The following is an 18,719-nucleotide window of genomic DNA, read 5'->3' on the forward strand; positions in this document are numbered from 1 at the left end:
GAGCACTCTACTGCTGAGCCACAACCCCAGCCCCTCTTCCGGATCTTGACAATACTCTTCCATCTGAAATGCTTTTCTCCCCATTTTTCCATTCTTCTTCTGTTTAAGTCCTATCCCTAGAGTTCCTGGTGAAAGTAGGAACATTTGTGGAATTAAGGAGTGATCCACTCCTTCAGGGGGAGTTTAAAGGTCACTTTCTCGTGGCAGCCTTCCCTTTTCTTAGTGTAATAACCCAGTGCTTTCAGTACTCCAAACTGTAATGGTTTAGGTTATGGCTCATTAAGGTCAGATCTCTCCAGGCCAGCTCTGGAGGGCAGTGCCCTAACATATTCCTGGCTCGTAGCACCACGCCTGGCACATAATAGCGTGGGTGCGATGGGAATCTAGGATTCAAAGCCCAGCTCCAACACCCAAGAGATGAGTCCACGGCGATTTCAGTGGCATCCAGAGAATGGCTGCTTGACTGCCGGACCGATCATTAGCGAGGGCTGTAGCTACTCAGGGTTGCCGCGGTGCGGAGATTCCCTGCCCCACACAGTTACCAGCCTACCCTACAGTGGGGCTCAGGATAACTGGACCCAGGACTGCGCATTCCAACCCCAAGGCCTGACCTGCAAGTTCCGGGTGATCAGATGCAGCTTTTCTTCAGGACTTGGAGCGTCCCCCATGGCTCCGTCACCCCTGCTTCCCGCGCTCGGCAGGCACCCGCGTCTTTTCCTTCGTCGCTTCCGCGGCCGCGTGCCGGGAACTGTCACGAGAGTCCCGCCAGGTTGCATCAGCTGAGCTCGTCGCTCGGCTTTCTCTGCCTGGCCCCTTCTCCGCTTAGCCTTATCCGGGAGAGTCTGGAGCAAAGGAGAGTCGAGTGAGTCGATGAAACGGGAAGGGGCGGAGCCAGCAGGGAGGGTAGGAGGTGCGGAGGGCGGGATTGCGGCGTTTGCGCGGGGCGCAACCCTCTCAGAGGCGGGGCGGTTTCTTGCCAATCACTGCTTATTTGCCCTCCCCCTGGCGTTGGCCAGGCAGCCTCGGGGTGGGGGAGGTCGGGGAGGGGGCGATAAAATGGCGCAGGGGGCGGAGTGAGGCGCAGTCGTTCGCCCAGGCTTTGGCCCGGCTTCCGGAGGTGAAGAGCGGGAGGGACGAAGGGTCGGCCGTTCGTCGGCTGGGCGGGGGTTGGGGGCGCCTGTTGCTTCTCCAAGGGGTCGCGCACACTGCCCGCCCCCTTGAAGGACAGGGAGGCCCTCGCTCTGTTGGGAGAAGGGCTAGTTCTCGCTCCTGAGGTGGTGGCGGGAGGATATCCCTGCCCCCCACCTCCACGTTGGTGGGCGAGCGACGCCCCTCACCCTGCTGAGGAAAAGGGAGGCTTTCTGGTCAGCTGAGAGGCATGAGCGATGTCCGCTGTCCCTGCCCGTTGGGGGAGGGGGCAGTGGCGTGGAGGTGGGTGGGGGATGCCTCTGCCCCTTGCCCGCCCGGCGGGAGGGTGTTACTCGGGAGATAGAGGGAGATAGAGGATCGCGGACTTTCGGAGGCGCGGGGCGGGTGCGGGAGGAAGAGGATTACCCACCCCTCAGGGAGAGGGGACTGAGGTCAGCCGAGGTGTGGCTATGGGCGGTGGTCCCTAGGGAGAGAGGGTGCACCGCCCCGGCCTGCGGAGGGGCTGATTTTGCCCCTGCTGGGGGAAGGGCGGGGAGAAAGCCCGCGTTTCTTCCTCCTTCCACGGGGAGGCGGGAATTCTTCGACTCTTCTGGGGAGGGGAGAGGGAAGCGTAAAAGCCCAACCGGTAGCGCGGCGCCGCCTCGCGGCCGATGAGATTTCTGGAGAGCCGTGGGCGGCGGGGGGAGGCCAGGCTGTATCCTCGGAAAGGTAGACTTGTGCCATTCTTCCTCCTGGTCTTCAATGAATAGGTAGAGGGGAAGCAGTTGGCATTGCAGAGTGAGCTCTGGAGAGGACCAAGAAATCACTGAGTTGCCTGCTAGCTTCCCTAAACTGATCTGCATTGTTTTTGTGTATTTGTTAGGGGCTCCAAACTTTGACACACCTGTTTAAAAATTGTTTTAAAAAACATTTTTCTTCTTAAATAGAAACCCGTTGCCACGGTTAGTAGTCCCTGCTTTCTATGACCATTTTGGTGGAGAGTCTTGGCATCCTGATGTAGTGAAATGTTACCTGAAGCAGAAGTTTCCAGCCCTGGGTGGTTTGTCCATTCTACAGTGTTTCTAGTTATCTCAAAGGGAATTGCAGAATTCTTAGATAATTTCAGTTCTCTTTGATTTTTAAAAAAATATTGGGCCCGTTTTATGAGTGATAAAAAAGCCTTTTGTGCTTTGTGTTTCACGTATATTGCATTTAGTACAGGTTGCAAATCAAAGGCTAAATAATGGGAAATCCTCTTCTTTGGAAATAATTCTTGGTTTTGGCCCTGCCTGTCGGACACAGTTTGGTAATGGTTTTGGTTTTAGAGCCTTGAAAGAGGATGTGGGGTTGCATCTGGTTGCAGTTTTAGTGGCCTGAAGAAGGCTTTGTGCTCGAAGGCAATAGGTTTTCTGAGGTAAGGTAAAAATAGATAGGGAACCAGTTTCTGAGGTTGCTACCAGGAGGTTACAGAACAGAGAGAGGGGGTGGTACACTGAAGTGTGAAGAAGGGGGTGGACAGGTGAGAGAGATGTGGAAGGACAGAATAGGGTCACACAGGGATGGGGAGCAGAATTAAAAGATAGATTTGGGAAATGGGAAAAATATTTTTTACTTTAAAAAATAAAGGAGCCCCTATATTTTAAGTGGAGGTTACCAGGAAGATAGTAAGAAAGGTGGTAGAATGGCAGGCAGAAGTATAAAGCTGTCTTGTAGAACTTCACCTTAAGAGCTTCAGTTTTATCTGAGGGTTTCCTCCCTTGCAGATTTATTGAAGTCAACTTTCATTGGCATGAGGTTTTTAGATTTTAAAGTGCTTTTGTAAACATCCCTTCAGTTGATCTTCAAGGATGAAGTTGATCCTTGTTAACAGTGAATATCCCTTTTTTTGAAGTGTTCATCTATATTTAGGTTCAGAGATATTGAGAGTTGCTGAAGTCTCTGAATATTTAGTCCATACCCCTATATGATGTATTTCAGTGACCATTAATTCGCAGAACTTGCCTTATATTTCAGATCTCCATTCTGTCTGGTTTTTAGTGGTAATATGGTTTGAATGCTGGGTTAATAAATAATACTGATAATTTCTAAATCAGCAGGGTCTAGGGGACTTATCCCCAGGCCTTTTCATTATCAATGTAGTACTCTTTTTCTTACCATTCCTATGCTTTTCTTTAATCTTTTCAAGGGAGATGGTGGTGGGATGAAATGATAACCACCATTTATTTATCTCTTAGATTGTGCCTGTAGTGTGCTAAGTGCTTTATGTTTGCATCTCATCTAATTCTTGCAATAATCCTTTGAGATAGGTTTTATACTGTGAAATATTTATTTGTTTATTTTTGTGGTAATGGGAATCAAATCTAGGACCTCTTTTACTAAGCAAATGCTCTATCACTGAGCTATATCCCCAGCCCTTTTTAGAATTTTGTCTGAGACAGGGTTTTGCAAAGTTACCTAGGCTTCCCTTGAATTTGTGATGCTCCTGGATAGCTGGGATTACAGGCTTGCCCCATCATGCCCAGCCACTGAGCCCTATCCCCAGCCCTTTTTTATATTTAAAAAAAAGCTTTTAATTAAATACTTTAAGCATATAGAAACAGGAAGTAACATAATAATGAATACCATTATGCTCACCATCCAGATTTATCTTGTATTGCTATATTTGTTTCAGGTCTTTCTGTTTGGGGGAAGGAGGTACTATGGACTTAACTCATGGCATTTGACCATTATGTCACATGTACAGACCTTTTTTGTATTTTATTTAGAGACAGGATCTCATTGAGTTGGTTAGCACCTCACTTTTGCTGAGGCTGGCGTTGAACTTAAAATCCTCCTGCCTCAGTCTTCTTAGCCACTGGGATTACAGGTGTGTGTGGGCCAGGCTCTTGTTATTGTTTTTTGATGCTAGGGATCAAGCCTAGGCCGGTCTGTTAAGCAAGCACTTTACCACTGAGTCACATCCTCAGCCCTTGTTACTGTTTTTTTTTTTTTTTTCCCCTTTGTTGTACTGGAGATTGAACCCATAGAAACTCTACCACCAAACTACATCTCCAGCCCTTTTTAATTTTTAATTTGAGACAGGGTCTTGCCAGGTTGCCCAAGTTGGCTTTGAACTTGCAATCCTCCTGCCTTATCCTCGCTAGTAGTTGGGACTATAGGTATATATCACTGTGCCTGGCTTTTTAATTCTCTTTTTAAAAGCGAATCATTAGTGATAGAACTGAAGCTGCTCATCTCACCTTGCCTTTCCTCCTCCTTCCCCACCACCAGAGATAAACACTATGCTGAATTTGGTGTTTCTTATTCCCATCCATATTTTTATAATTTTTTGATACGTGTATGCATTCATGCACATGTAGTATTTCTTTAGCAAATAAATTGAAGGGAGAAAAAGAAGGGGAATCTATAAATTAAAATACTCGGTCAGTTGCATTGTGTAGACCTTATTTGGATGCTGATGTTTGTTTTGTATCAGAGATTGAACTCAGAGGTGCTTAGCCAATGAGCCCTATCCCCAGCCCTTTTTTATGTTTTAGAGATAGGGCCTCACTAAGTTGCTGAGGCTGGCTTTGAACTTGAGATCCTCCTACCTCCAGAGCTGCTTGGGTTATTTGGCATGTGCTACTGTGCCCAGCTTCCTCCCACCCCCCCACCAACTTTAGAAAAATATGTCGAGGATAATTGGAAATTTGAACCAGATATATTTATAAGGACTTCTTGTTTATAGATGGAATGATGTGATGCCTGGGATTTAATTCAGAGTAATCTGGTAAAGGGGGAAGTAGATAGGACATGATTACCTTTGGTTAATAACTACTGGGACTGTGATGGATATGTGGGAGTTCATTATGTTACTTGTATATATGTTTTAAATTTTCAGGAATAATAATAATTTTGGTAAATGAACAAATAAAGTTTTGAAGAGAATGATTTGTGCAAGTTAAAAGTTATCTCTCATGGTTGGTGCACACCTATAATCCCAGCTGCTCTGGAGGCTGAGGCAGGAGGATTGCAACTTTGAGGCCAGACTCAAAACTTAGAGACCCTGTCTCAAAAACAAAAAGGGATGGGCACTACTATGGAAGTAACTACTAAAAACTTAAAACATTTTTTAAAAAGGTGGGGTGAGGATAAGGATGTAGCTCAGTGGCAGAGCACCCCAGTGTTCAATCCTTAGTACCACAAAGAAGAAAAAAAAATCTTTTCATGTGTATATATGGCATTGTTTTGCTGTTTGTAACATTCTGTGAAAAGTTCTGAAGAGCCAGCTCTGTGCCTTTGGATGTTGTGTGACATAGGAACTGATAATTACAGTACTTGGCAGTGATGTTTGGCAGTGTCTTGTTTTTCCATTTCATCTGATAAGGCATCTTATTTTTTTTAGAAAGCCAAAAGCCCTCTTCAGTTTTCACATATTCCATAGTTTTATTAGAGAGTTTACTGAATTTAGCTATGCGTGGTGGCGTATACCTGTAATCTCAATGGCTCAGGAGACTGAGGCAGGAGGATAAAAAGTCTATTGAATTTAGAAGATCTGAGTTTGGATTCTAGCTCTGCTATTTGCTGATAGATCCTTGGCAAGTCTTATCATGAAGTGGTAGAAAAAAACATTGCCTGTGGAATTAGACCTTAGTTAGATCCGTGTTCTAGCTTTATTGACAATGCATAGTTGGTTAAATTACTTAATGCCTCTGAACTTTCATTTCCAAGAGTGAAAATCTATGGAACACTCCACTTGGCCAAGCAAGCACTTGGAGTAGACTTTTTGGAGGGGTTGAGATGAGTGGCTCAGAAAGGGCTTCTAAGAAATGTAGCTACTGGGGCTGGGGATGTGGCTCAAGCGGTAGCGCGCTCGCCTGGCATGCGTGCGGCCCGGGTTCGATCCTCAGCACCACATACCAACAAAGATGTTGTGTCCGCCGAGAACTAAAAAAAAAAATATTAAAAATTCTCTCTCTCTCTCCTCTCTCTATCTTAAAAAAAAAAGTTACATGTTTCTTAAAAAAAAAAAAAAAAAAAAAGAAATGTAGCTACTTAATCCCAGTAATATTTGTGCTTGACAGTCACAAAGTTTTTTTTTTTCGTTGTTGTTATATTACTTAAGAGTTGTTTATTAAAACTTGTTCCTTTATTCCCCCATACATTCAGGAAACTTGTTTTTAAATTACTTAATAGCTGGGTGCAGTGGCACATGCCTATAATCCCAGCAGTTGGGAGGCTGAAGCTGGAGGATGGCAAGTTAGGCTAGCCTCAGCAATTTGGTGAGAACCTCAGCAATTTAGACCATACCTCAAAAAATAAAAATAAATAAAATGAAAAGGTTTCGGGATGTAGCTCATTGGTAAAGTGCTCCTGAGTTCAATCTACAGTGCCAAACAAAACAAAAAACCTCTTAATGCAATGCTCTTATATTCTGATTGTTTCTTTTACAATATGTTTCTTTGTATTACAGTTAAAAAGTTTATTCAGTTTTTCAATTTAGAAAGTTAATATGGGGGGCTGGGGCTCAGCAGTAGCGCACTCACCTGGCATGTGTGAGGCACTGGGTTCAATTCTCAGCACCACAAATAAATAAATAAATAAATAAATAAATAAATAAAATAAAGATCTATCAACAATTTAAAATTTAAAAAAAAAGAAAGTTAATTTTCAACAAAATTTAACACTGAACAAGGACAAATAAATTATAGTTTCCTTGGTTATTCTAGTGTGTATTATGCTTTTTATTGCTAATCATGAAGTTTCTTTAAAATTTTTCTAAAAATAAACTTTTCATAGTGCTGCCAAAATAAATTACTTTATAAAATAAGTTACTAGATCAAGAAATTAACTTTTTTCTTCATAGAGGTACCTGTTTTAAATGCCTGGAACTCTTATTTTTTCTTTTTAGTTATACATGATAGTAGAAGGTATTTTGACATAGGTACATGGAATATAACTTCCCATTCTTGTGGTTGTACATAATGTGGAGTTACACTGGTAATGTATTCATATATGAACCTAGAAAAGGTATGTCCAACTCATTCTGTCTTCCCTATTCCCATACCTCCCCCCCTCCCACCACCCCCCAACCCCCCCCCTCTTTTGTCTAATCCAGGGAACTTCTATTCCCCCTTCCTTATTGTGTGTTAGCATCTGCGTATCAGAGAGAATATTTGGCCTTTGGTTTTGGGGGGATTAGTGCCTGGAACTCTTGTCACAATAATTGTTGGGTTTTGTTTTTGCTTTTGTTTTAGTGCTAGGGATTGAACCCAGGACCTAGTAAATGTGAGCTCTACCATTGAGCTACGCCCCACCTATCCACAAATGCTGCGATATTGGTAAAATAAAAAGTATAAGTGGCTCTAAGTTTAAATACATGAGAAAATTTGTTTTCTGTACTCTTTTTCTACCTCTTTCTAGTACTTTATTGTTCATACCATTTTGTAGTCTCATAATGGTACTTAATTTTTAGTGCTGTCTCTGTAGCATAGATTATATAAATTCCTGGAGGGTGGGAACCATAATTTATTTCTTGGAAATCACATAAAGATATACCATGTAACTCAGTGCTATGTGATGACTGAAGCTCAGACAATGTTTTCTGAAACAGTGTATGAACTGAAGCTAAAACTCAAGGTGTGGTTAGGGAGGGTAGTGGAATAGAGGAAACTTTATAGTTAAAAAGCTGTAAGGGCCAGCCTGGTGGTGCACACCTGTAATCCCAGTGGCTCGAAAGGCTGAGGCAGGAGGATCATGATTTCAAAGCCAGTCTTAGCAAAAGCAAGGCGCTAAGCAACTCAATGAGACCCTGTCTCTAAATAAACTACAAAATAGGGCTGGGGATATGGCTCAGTGGTTGAGTGCCCTGAGTATAATCCCCAGTACTGCCCCCCCCACCCAAAAAAAAAAGCTACAAGGAATTTCTAATTATTGAGTTCAGTGTTGAGCATTTCTTCTTAAAATACCAGCGTTTTAGTCACCTTTCCAACCTGGACAATTACAGATTAAGTCTATCGTGAGCTGTTTGTAAACTAGGTTTTAATTATACAAATAAATATTCAAGTAGAATTGTAAAAATGATACAGACAGAAGACTTCACTTAACTTACCTCTGTCACTCTGCAAGTTATAATGGTCATTGATTTTGTGTTTGCAGATCTTTTCTTTGTATTTTATATATAATGAAAATTAGTTTATTAGTTTTTGGGGGGTTGTGATTATATTAGAGTTTGGTGGACTCTTAGACATTGCCTCATACCCTTTTCTCCATCCCTTCCCATTTTATAATCAAAATGGTTAAATAGCTAATTGGTTGGATCTGGTTAATGACAGGACCAGTACTATAATCCAGGTCTTTGGATTCCCAAGCCAGTATTCATCCTACTAAAGCAAATCATAGTCTTAAGAAAGTGCAAATTGTTGGGAGGAACAAAACTAGTTCTTAGTTGCATAATTTTTTTCTCTAAAGGTTTTTCTTTGATGTTCTTGACTCAAAAAAAATTCAACTTTGTGGTATTTAAAAAAAAATCAAGATCAAAATTAATAGATGGAACACCTTGAAGCATAATACAGTTGACTTCGTAATTAGCAGAGTTGAAAGTGATGAGAAGATCCTTTAATTTTCTTTGTGCCTGCAGGAAGGTGGGAGTCAATCATTTTGACAAGTCTCCTGAAAGGAACAGCTAGCAGGAGCTGAAACCTTTTTCCATTTGGTCTCGTGGCAGAGGCAGAGATTGCTCCAGCAGCTCCACACAGTATGGAAGACAGTTATTTATCTAATTATGTCCCCCCTCCCTTTTTTTAAATTTTAAGAGTAATACTTTTTTTAAAAGTATAAATTGAATGTTCAAACATCTTAATATATATATGTGTATATATATATATTGTTTGTATCTTATAGATATCTTTCCATGATAATACATAATGGTTTACTTCATGTGTCTTTAAATAGTTGAAAAATATTCTAGTGTGAATGCCCATGGTTTTACTGAATATTTCTGTTGATGGACATTAAAATTACCTCCAAACTTGGCTACTTTGAAAAACACTACTTTGAATAGCCTTGTATATGTTTTCATGTGCATTTGTAATAGGTGCTTCTGTAAAATAAATGTCCAGAAGTGAAATTGCTCGGTCAAATGGTATTACCAAATTACTCTTCACAAATTATTGTGCTAATTTATACTCTTAGTGATAGTGTGTGAGTGCTTGTTTCTTCACATCTTCATCAATCCAGAGTATCCTGTTCTTTATTTTTACCATTTGATAAGAAAAAATATTCTAATATGTATTTCCACAATTCTGGTAAGGTTAAATATCTTAAAATTAGTTATCTTGTTATAAGTCTCAGGGCAAAGAAATTGAAATATTAGGATGCCACTCTTATGTATAGTGGGTGAAAGTTGGTTTGAAGAATTTCCTATTCCTTAGTGAGACTTACTTTTATTTTTCCAGATATGACGTGCTCACTAGTACCTTCAGAACAGTCTTCTGGTACCTCTTTCTTGCCTAAAGACACTGCCCCATTTTCTTGGGGTTCCTTGGATGAGGATGAATTGGATGATTCCTTGCTGGAGCTGTCTGATGGAGAAGAAGATGATGACAATTTCAATTACACTGAGGAAGAGATTGATGAGCTTTTGAAGGATGATGACCCATCAGATGAGCACTTTTCTTTGGAAGAAAGATTGTGTAAAGATGATGGCAGGCATGTTGAAAATGGAGGGAAAGGGAGTCAAGTTCTACTTGAAACTCCCCAAGAAAAAAATTCATTGTACAACTTGAGACCAGTAGCTGAGACTCCTGGCCTCTTCAAACTACCTCAGCTAAGTACATCAGTTGGTCATGGACCAATTCCTACTAAACCGTTAAACAGACGATTTGTACTAGAAAAGAATCTTATAAAAGTAACTGTTGTTGCACCATTTAATCCATCAGTTTGTGATCCTGTGCTTGATAAGGACAAGATTGATTCATCCAAAGATACTGAAAAACCCTCTTCCCTTGAGGAAGGGATGAGAGAAGATGGTCTTAACCCTAATGAGAGTGAACTTTGCACTGAATCTGAAGAGATGAGCCCCAATAACTCTGCTTGGGATGGGTCCCTGTTCTCTTCTCCTTTGAACAATAACTTTCAACAAACTATCTCTGATAAAAATACACCTGACAGTAAGAAATCTACACCTGTGTTCTCTCAGATCTCAGAGCATTCAGAGACTCCAAATATGGGGTCGTCCTGGAAAAATGGTGGCTCACAAAAATCAAGTTGTGAAATGAGGTTTCCTGTTGTTTCCAGTTCATCAAACAGAGTAAGTACATTTTTTCAAGGTAAAAATAAAATTATTTTCATTCAGAAGCTATACAGAAGAGCTCCCTTATATCCCTGTCCACATACATGTACAGCCTCCCCTATAATGGTCATTATATACCACAGTGGTGCATTTGTTATAGTCTAGCCCAGCTTTGTGTTTAGACAAATGGGGATTTAAATCCTGACTAGCCCTGTGACTCTAGGCTAGTTTCCCTATTTTTTTGTCTTTCTTTTTTCCCTTTTGTTTTTATTTATTTATTGGTGCTGGAGTGAAATCCAGGGCCTTGTGCTTATGCTATACCACTAACCCCTCCCCCACCTTTATCTGTAAATTTGAGTAAATAATATTTCTTTTTCTGGTAAAAGGGATTGAACTCAGGAACGCTTAACCACTGAGCCACATCCCCAGCCTTTTAATTTTTTTTTTATTTTGAGACGGGGTCTTCCTAAGTTGCTTAGGACCTTGCTAAACTGCTGAGACTGTCTTTGAACTTGTAATCCTCCTGCCTCAGCCTCTGGAGCCACTAGAATTACAGGAGTGCACCACCATGCTTGCACAAATAATATTTTTTAGGTAGAGGATTAGTGAAATGATGTATTTATAGTACCTAGTACATCATTTCAAATAAGTCTCGATCTTTGGTTGCTATCCTTATTCAGTATAGTACCAGTGCTGAGTCAGCCACTGAAGAACTGAAAAAAAAAAAGGTTTTGGACAATTTTTCTAACTGATTTTCTTTCTGCCAAATGGATAATATATAATAATTCCTACCTCATATGATTTGCTTATTTATTTTTAAGATTATAGTTGCTGTTTCATTTAAAGCGCTACTATAGTGTGTGTTATACAGTAGTGTTCAAGGCTATACAGTTCTAACCTTTAATTAAAAAATATTTCCATGAAGTTTTATTTTCAGTTATATGTTATAGCTGAAACTTAAATGAAGAAAAAGAACTTATAACTAAAAACTGTCTTCCTTCTGCATTCCTTCTGTTCTGAAAAAAACAAAACAAAACAAAACAAAAAACAGGATATTCTTGACAAGGATTCTGGGGAAATGAAAGTCCGTGAAAGAAGACTGGGCAAAGTCATTCCTGTTCTACAGACCAAAACCAGGTAATGTAACAGTGTAAATATTCTGGTTTCTGTTGGTTCTTTTTTATTTTTTTTTCCCCTCCCCAATATCCTTATTATGGGAGAAGACCCTACATGGGAGTAAGCAAACTGGAAGTTTTGGTACTATTGATTGTGTGATCCTGAGCAAGTCAAATAATCTCTCATCTTGGTTTTTTTATGTCAGTTAAAATAAAACATGATACCTTCTCTGCTACCTCATAGGGTTATTTTTAAGGTTAAAAAACAGAAGTAAATGTAAATGCAAGATCTCTTGTGTAGAAGCCTGGTAACATGTATGATAGGAGCATAGAGAGTAACAAAAATGTTAACATGTAAATATGTAGAAAATTCCTCAGTCAGCTCTGTCAACACAGGTCCTTGGGGAAAAATTCTAGTCAGGGTTTGCAGATATTTGGGTCGCCTTTTCAGTTGATTTTCTTATTGCCAGGAGATGGCAGTGTCTGTACATGGGCCTCTTCATTGAATGTACTAGAAAAACTTTTTTTTTTTTTTGGTTGAAATCAGGTTGACTTTTCTTATGGTGAAATTTAAAAAAAAAAAATTTCACACATTGATTATATATTATATTTATTCTGCATTAAAATTTTTAAATATTACAAATATAGTCCCCTTTGACTGCCTCCCCAATCCTAGTTTTCTGTTTTGTTTGCATAATTGAGGGAAATCTTATGGATTGCTTACAATGGAAATTATACCAAAGGAACACAAATCACATTACTTGGAACAGTAATAAATTTATAATCTCATCCACTGACTTTTTCATCCACTGGCTTTAATACAGTGCAATCAGTATGAGCAAGGGCCAGAAATTGCTCTTGCTGTGGTCACCATTGCCCTACTTGCCAGATTTAGCTTGTTCTGTTCAGTCTTTATCTCATTCAACTTTTCTGTGGTTCTGTGAAGTTAGCTATTTCCTGACTAACCTTGAATTATTCAACAAAAGCTTTCTTTCTCTAGGGACTAGGTAATCTTTACCTTCCTATCCCTTATTAGGAGGTTGTATCTATTTCTTCTTTTCATTTTACTCTTTGTTTCATACCTGATTTCTGCTTCATATTATATGACTAATGCTGTCTTCTGTCACTGGATCTTAAAAGAGAATTTTGCCTCTGGAAATTTGGTTGTTCTAACAGTTAGCAGTATGTGACTTTTCTTTACAGAGCAGTATATTCATGGTTCTAATGGACTGTTTTTCCTCCTGGTTTGCTTTATTCAAGGACTAATGTTTCGACGTTTTCACAATCAGATCTAGAACAGCAGAAGCAAATTTATCTCAGGAGTGTCTTTGATCATATAGAAGATCCAGGGGACTCTAACCAAGGTAACATGGTAACGAAAGAATGGCATATAAAACATGTAATGGGACTTTTTCTTTCAAGTGTAATGCATCTTAAATTGGGAGATTGTTTAAACTTTTCTTAAATTGGTGACAAAGATACTTCCTTACCCAAAGATTTTTATTTCAAGGGATTGCCTAGCCAGATAATCATCCAAAGTGCTTTGGCTAATGATATTAGGGAAAGGTCTAAGCAGACTCATATTACTACCATATATGAAGAGTGCATCCCTCATGGCTGAGGGCTGTAGCTCAGACCTCTACTTTTTTTGCTAGGAATTATTTTTGCCTGAAAAGTAGTAGAATTCGATGACCTTACTAGTTAATTTGAAATTATTTATTTTCCCTGTTGACTTTAGCATTTCTATGTAAAAAAAGCAAGCATTTCAAACACCATCCTGTATCCTGGCTTCTGAATGAAAGCTTCTGAAAGGTTTGACTATTTTCAAGATTCTTCAAGCTATTTTTTCTGTATAAAAGATTTGATTATTTTCAAAATTCTTTAAGCTAATTTTTCGGTATTTCATTATAGGCTATTGCAGACCAAAGTGGTTTGAATCTTTCTCCAACTCTCAAGAGTATATTTCATGTTACCATTCAGCTTGAACTTTTAGTTAATGGGGAAATTCCTAAAGGGAAACTTGTGGGCAGAATTGAAGGTACAGAAATTAGGGTGGTTTTACACTGATTAAAAAGAACTCTTTTTCCTACAGATCACTCGAAATTCTGCCATCTTTGGCTTCTTTTCCTATTCATTCAGTAAACCTTTCTTGGTTACTTTCAGCGGTGCTAGGTCTGAAGATTATAAATTGGAAATGTAAAGAGAAGTTATAGAGGATCTTGGCCCTCTGGAAATTCATAGTTCAGGGAAGGAAAAAGCACTATTGGTTAGTTCTCCAAAGAGTTGCATTTAAAAAATACAGTAGAAGCTATGAAGGATTCACCTGATTGCATTTGGGAAGAGTGGAAGATGAGGAAGGAGGATGTCCTAGGTAAGTTCCAGAGAAAGACATGAGTAATTAATCTTAAGATTATTGTAAGTTGCTAGGGAAGGTTTTAGGGGGATTGTCATTCCTTCAGCAGAAGACACCCCCCTTTCTTTTTAAAAGACTTTGTATTAGTTGTTTGTTTTATAAGCCTGTAGTGAAACTCCCAAATTATCCATCAGAAGACATTTTTATTCCAGGTCCTCATAGTTTCTACTCACGATTTTGTTAAGGAATCATATTACATTCAAATAAAAGTGCAATGGAGAAAGAATTCTGATTTTTCAACCCTCTGCTTGTGACATTTTTTTTTTTTCTTAAACTGTTTTTTTATATCTGGTGGAAGTAAAGATACCTTTCCACCCATATTGTGGGGAGGGACAAATTAGATTTGTTTATATTCAAGTTCTGTGGAAAAGGCCTTATCATTACTTTTCTTTCTGTGAGTTGACTTTCCTCCTCCTTAGGTGGTTGGTACTGATACCTACTTACATTTTGCTTTTCTCATTTGGCCCATTTAAAGAAAATTTCACAGGAAAAGCAAGGAGCAACTGCTCATATTATAGAATATTTTCCATTCCATCCTCTTCCTCATTTACCAGTCCCTCTCCTGTACGTATGTCCAAGGTGCAGCTAGAATAACTATGTGGAAAGGCAGCAGACCTTAGTGGTTGAAAAAAAAAAAAATCTAGTCTAGGTTCATATTTTGGCACCACTGCTTATTTTTTTCGAAGTTCTTATGACCCATTATAAACTCAGTTGTCAAATGAGAATAATGAAGCTTAGCTTGTGAGATTATATGTATAAGTGCAAATTTAATTCATAGAATAATACCTAGTCCTGGTAACCAGCATTTATTGAATACTTATTGTTAACAAGAAAGTTCATCTTTTCATGCTGAAGTTTTTATAGGTAAAATAGTGTGATATCTGGTATTGAAATCTCAAAAGAAAATTAAAAAACCCAAACCTGGAAAATTAAATGTTATAGCTTTAACAAAATGTAGCTAGATGAAGCTGAGTGATAGGTGCCTGGGTCTTCATTATACTATACTTTTGAATAGTTAGAACATTTACATATTAAAAGAATATTTTTATTTTTAAAAATTACATCTTTAGCTAGGTGTGGTGGCACACACCTGTAATCCCAGCTACTCTGGAGGCTGAGGTGGGAGGATTAAAATTTCAAGGCTACCTTGGCAACTTAGTAAGAATCTGTCTCAAAAAGAGCTGGGGATGTAGTTCAGTGGTAAGAGCACCCCTGGATTCAATATCCAGTACCACAAAAATATATAAATTAGTTAATTAATTTTTAAAAATTAAAATTAGATCTTTTAGGGAATTTCTTCTGACATCTAATGATTTTCAGCATCACAGACATTCTAAAATTTTCATAGGCTTCTAGCATTTCCATCTGTCTTCCAGGAATCCAGGATGATACTCTGTGTGTGTGTGTGTGTGTGTGTGTGTGTGTGTGTGTGTGTGTGTGTGTTTTGCTAAGGATTGAATCCCAGGCTTCTACCACTGAGTTACCCAATACAAAGGTTATTGGCAAGGCAGTCTATCACTGAGTCTGGCCCCCTTTTTATTTTTTATTTTGAGGGTCTTGTTAAGTTGCCCAGGCTGGCCTTGACTTTGTAATTATCCTTCCTCAGCCTACCATGTAGCTGATTACAGGCGTGCACCCCCATGCCCATCAGATACTAAATTTTTGTGTCACTTTCTACTGCCCAGTAGTCATATATCTAAAGTCTTAAAATTTTGTACACATATTAAAAAGGGGGAATGGCTTATTCTTCATCTTTCCTCTATATATGATTAAGGGCATCCAAAATTAAAAAAAAAAAAGGTAGTACAGTACCTCTTGTGTTTCTTTTGAGATATTTAGAGCTGTTTTACCTTGGAAAAGTTTAATTCTTCAGATTCTTATTAGACACAGAAAACTAGTAGGGGGCAAATTGAAAGGTAGTTCTTGTTAATTCATTCTGAATTCTTTCCATTGGGTTAGTCATCTTTTACTTTATCAATAATGTGTATATTATTGACATAGAATGTAATAAATCATCATTTAACTCCATTATTCTAATGTAGGCATACTTTCTTTTGTTTAATTTAGTGCCATATGGGGTTTTAATAACCCATCTACAAAATAAAAATATAAATTCCTTCCTAGCATCTCTGCTACTAGTGAAAAACTTTATATGAAATTATCAGTTCTAGTTGGAAGGATCATTAAGATCTTCTCTTTAATCTCCTAACACATAAATCTGTTCTGTATATCTTTGCCAAATGACCATTCAGCCTTTGATCGAAGTTCTTATATACATAACCCATTATCATGAGGTAGGCCATTTATTGCTTTGAAAACTCTTAATTATTGGAAAGATTCCTTATAGTGGATCAGACTTGGCTTCCCTGTAATTTCAGATGGTAGTTCTTAGTTTGCTGTCTAGGATTATAAAAAAAAACTTTGCTCTTCCATTTTTTTATTCTTTCAGTTATTAGAAACAGTGATCTCTCTCCTACAAATAAAAAAATTAAAATCACTTACCAATTCATTCTATAAAGTTAACATTTTGATAATTATGTTTCCTATAAGGTAGAATATATACAGGGAAATTAACTTATTTTGTAATCGCTTTCTTTATACTTAATGCATTTTAAGGACCTTTACACATTGAATATTCCACATTAAGATTTTTAATGATTACAAAGAGTTCTGTTACATAATTTATTCCATCTTGGATAATTAGGTTTGTATCCATTTTCATTAGTACTGCTGTAGTAAATATTCTGGTCAATAAATGTTTATGTACAACTCTTATTTCTATAGGATGAATGCCTAGAAGTGGAATTGCTGGGTAAAGTATATAAACATTTTAAAAACTTTTGTTACATGTTACCAGATTGTCCTGCCCCAAAAAATTTGTATTAATTTTTACTGTCACCAGTATTGATAGGCAAATTTTAACATTTTGTTTTAATAATTAGTAAGGTTAAACATTTTTATGTTAATTGACAATTTATTTTTAATCATTATTTCTTAAAATCATCTAATATCTAGTCCATATTCCAGTTTTCACATTTGTCCCAAAATGTCTTTTTGTAACTTTGTTCAAATAGTATCTAATCAAGGTTCCCATGTTTAGTTTTTGTCTGCTTAATTTCTTTTAATTTAGGTCATTTGTTTTGTAGATTGTCCCACATTTTAAATTTTGTCTGATTGTTCCCTTGGTGGTGTTTAATTTGTTCCTCCATTCCCTGTACTTCTGTAAACTAGAAGTTGGGTCTAGTAACAGAATTAGATTCAGATTAAGATGTTGGATTGAAATAGTTCAGAACTGCTATTAGGTATTCATCTTATATCAAATTAAGAGGCGCTAATGACAGGTTGTTCCACTAATATTAATAATAATATTGTTGAGGTCATTAATTGCCATGTCATTCCAATGTAAATTACATTTTTCCTCTTTGTAATTAGTCATTTGTGGGGTGATATTTTGGTACCATATGAATATCCTGTTTCCAGCACAGTTATCAGCCTGCCTGCCTCACCATCCTTCTTTCCCTCCCTTCCCTCCTTTTTCTGATATAATAAAGAATTACTATGTTGCCCAAACTGGCCTTAAACTCCTGTACTTAAGCCATCTTCCTGACTTAGCCTCCCAGGTAGCTGTGCTGTACTATTCCTGGATAAGGATTTTTTTTTTTTTTTTTTTTTTTTGGTACTAGGGATTGACTCCAGAAATTCTCAACCACTGAGCCACATCCATAGCCCTTTTTTAAAATTTTGAGACAAGGTCTCACTAAGTTGCTGGGGCTGGCTTTGAACCCACGATCTTCCTGCTTTAGCCTCCCAAGCCACTGGGATTATAGGTGTGTGCCACCAGGCCTAATTCTACTTTTTTTTTTTTTAAGATATCACTGTGAACTCATGGATTTTTTTTTTTCTTTTTTAATAACTTACTTGGGTCATAGACTAAACCTAGGGATTTTCACATGCTAAATATGTATTCTAGCTCTGAACTATATCTTCAGTGCTCATGGATTTAAAAAAAATTATTATAATCAATTATAGTTTTTTTTGATGTTCATTTTATTTCAAACTGGCTCTGTTCTCATGATGCCGTTGTTTTTTTTTTAATTGTTAAAAATGATAACATAAAATTTGCCATCTTTTTTTTTTTTTTTTTTTTGGTACCAGGAATTAAACCCAGGAGCTCTCAACCACTGAGTCACATCCCCAGCCCTTTTTTCTATTTTATTAAGAGACAGGGTCTCACTGAGTTGCTTAGGGCCCCACTAAGTTGCTGAGGCTGGCTTTGAACTCTCAATCCTCCTGCTTCTTCATCCTAAGCTGCTAGAACTGTAGGCATTCACCACTACATCTGGCAAAATTTGCCATATTGGGTTTTTATTGCTTTTTTTATGGTTTTGGAGTTTGAACCTAGGCTGTTGTATGTTCTATGTAAGCATTCTGACACAGGTTCTTGCTGAGTTTCCCAGGTTGGCCTCAAACTTCAGATCCTCTTGCCTCAGCCTCCTAAGTAGTTGGGAGTAGACTTAGGCACCACCACACCCTGCTCTTTTTTTGTGTGTGTACTAGGGATTGAACTCAGGGGCCCTCAACCACTGAGCCACATCCCCAGCCCTATTTTGTAGTTTATTTAGAGACAAGGTCTCACTGAGTTGCTTAGAGCCTTGCTTTTGCTGAGGCTGGCTTTGAACTCTTGATCCTCCTGCCTTAAACTCCCGAGCCACTGGGATTACAGGTGTGTGCCACCATGCCCAGCACTCTGCTTCATCTTAACCAGCTTTAAAGGGTTAAATATGTAACACTA

The 18,719-nt window shown here is 38.6% G+C and overlaps 2 protein-coding genes across 8 annotated transcripts in view; one reads left to right on the forward strand and one right to left on the reverse strand.

The window, feature by feature from the left end:
• Positions 1 to 842, reverse strand: part of Yars1 (tyrosyl-tRNA synthetase 1) — a 29,343-nt gene extending 28,501 nt beyond the window's left edge. Inside the window, exon 1 of the mRNA XM_005317765.4 lies at positions 612 to 842. Within this exon, the coding sequence (XP_005317822.1) occupies positions 612 to 776 (165 nt within the window). The 5' untranslated portion in view covers positions 777 to 842. The remainder of the gene's footprint in view (positions 1 to 611) is intronic.
• A 171-nt stretch (positions 843 to 1,013) lies between these two features.
• S100pbp (S100P binding protein) overlaps positions 1,014 to 18,719 on the forward strand; it is a 42,102-nt gene continuing 24,396 nt past the window's right edge. For 2 of the 7 annotated variants that reach the window (XM_078025861.1, XM_078025862.1), the window contains exons 1-6: positions 1,014 to 1,117; positions 8,747 to 8,863; positions 9,564 to 10,417; positions 11,451 to 11,536; positions 12,775 to 12,878; positions 16,712 to 16,739. In XM_078025861.1, coding sequence (XP_077881987.1) covers positions 9,566 to 10,417; positions 11,451 to 11,536; positions 12,775 to 12,878; positions 16,712 to 16,716 — 1,047 coding nt within the window. In that variant the 5' untranslated portion in view covers positions 1,014 to 1,117; positions 8,747 to 8,863; positions 9,564 to 9,565 and the 3' untranslated portion in view covers positions 16,717 to 16,739. Of the gene's footprint in view, positions 1,118 to 1,161; positions 1,432 to 8,746; positions 8,864 to 9,563; positions 10,418 to 11,450; positions 11,537 to 12,774; positions 12,879 to 13,252; positions 13,327 to 16,711; positions 16,740 to 18,719 lie in introns of those variants that run through there. The other 5 variants (XM_021735223.3, XM_013363988.4, XM_021735212.3 and 2 more) reach the window with 5 other exon arrangements.

Source organism: Ictidomys tridecemlineatus, chromosome 11 (genome assembly GCF_052094955.1).
Source record: "Ictidomys tridecemlineatus isolate mIctTri1 chromosome 11, mIctTri1.hap1, whole genome shotgun sequence".
Lineage (NCBI taxonomy): Eukaryota > Metazoa > Chordata > Mammalia > Rodentia > Sciuridae > Ictidomys > Ictidomys tridecemlineatus.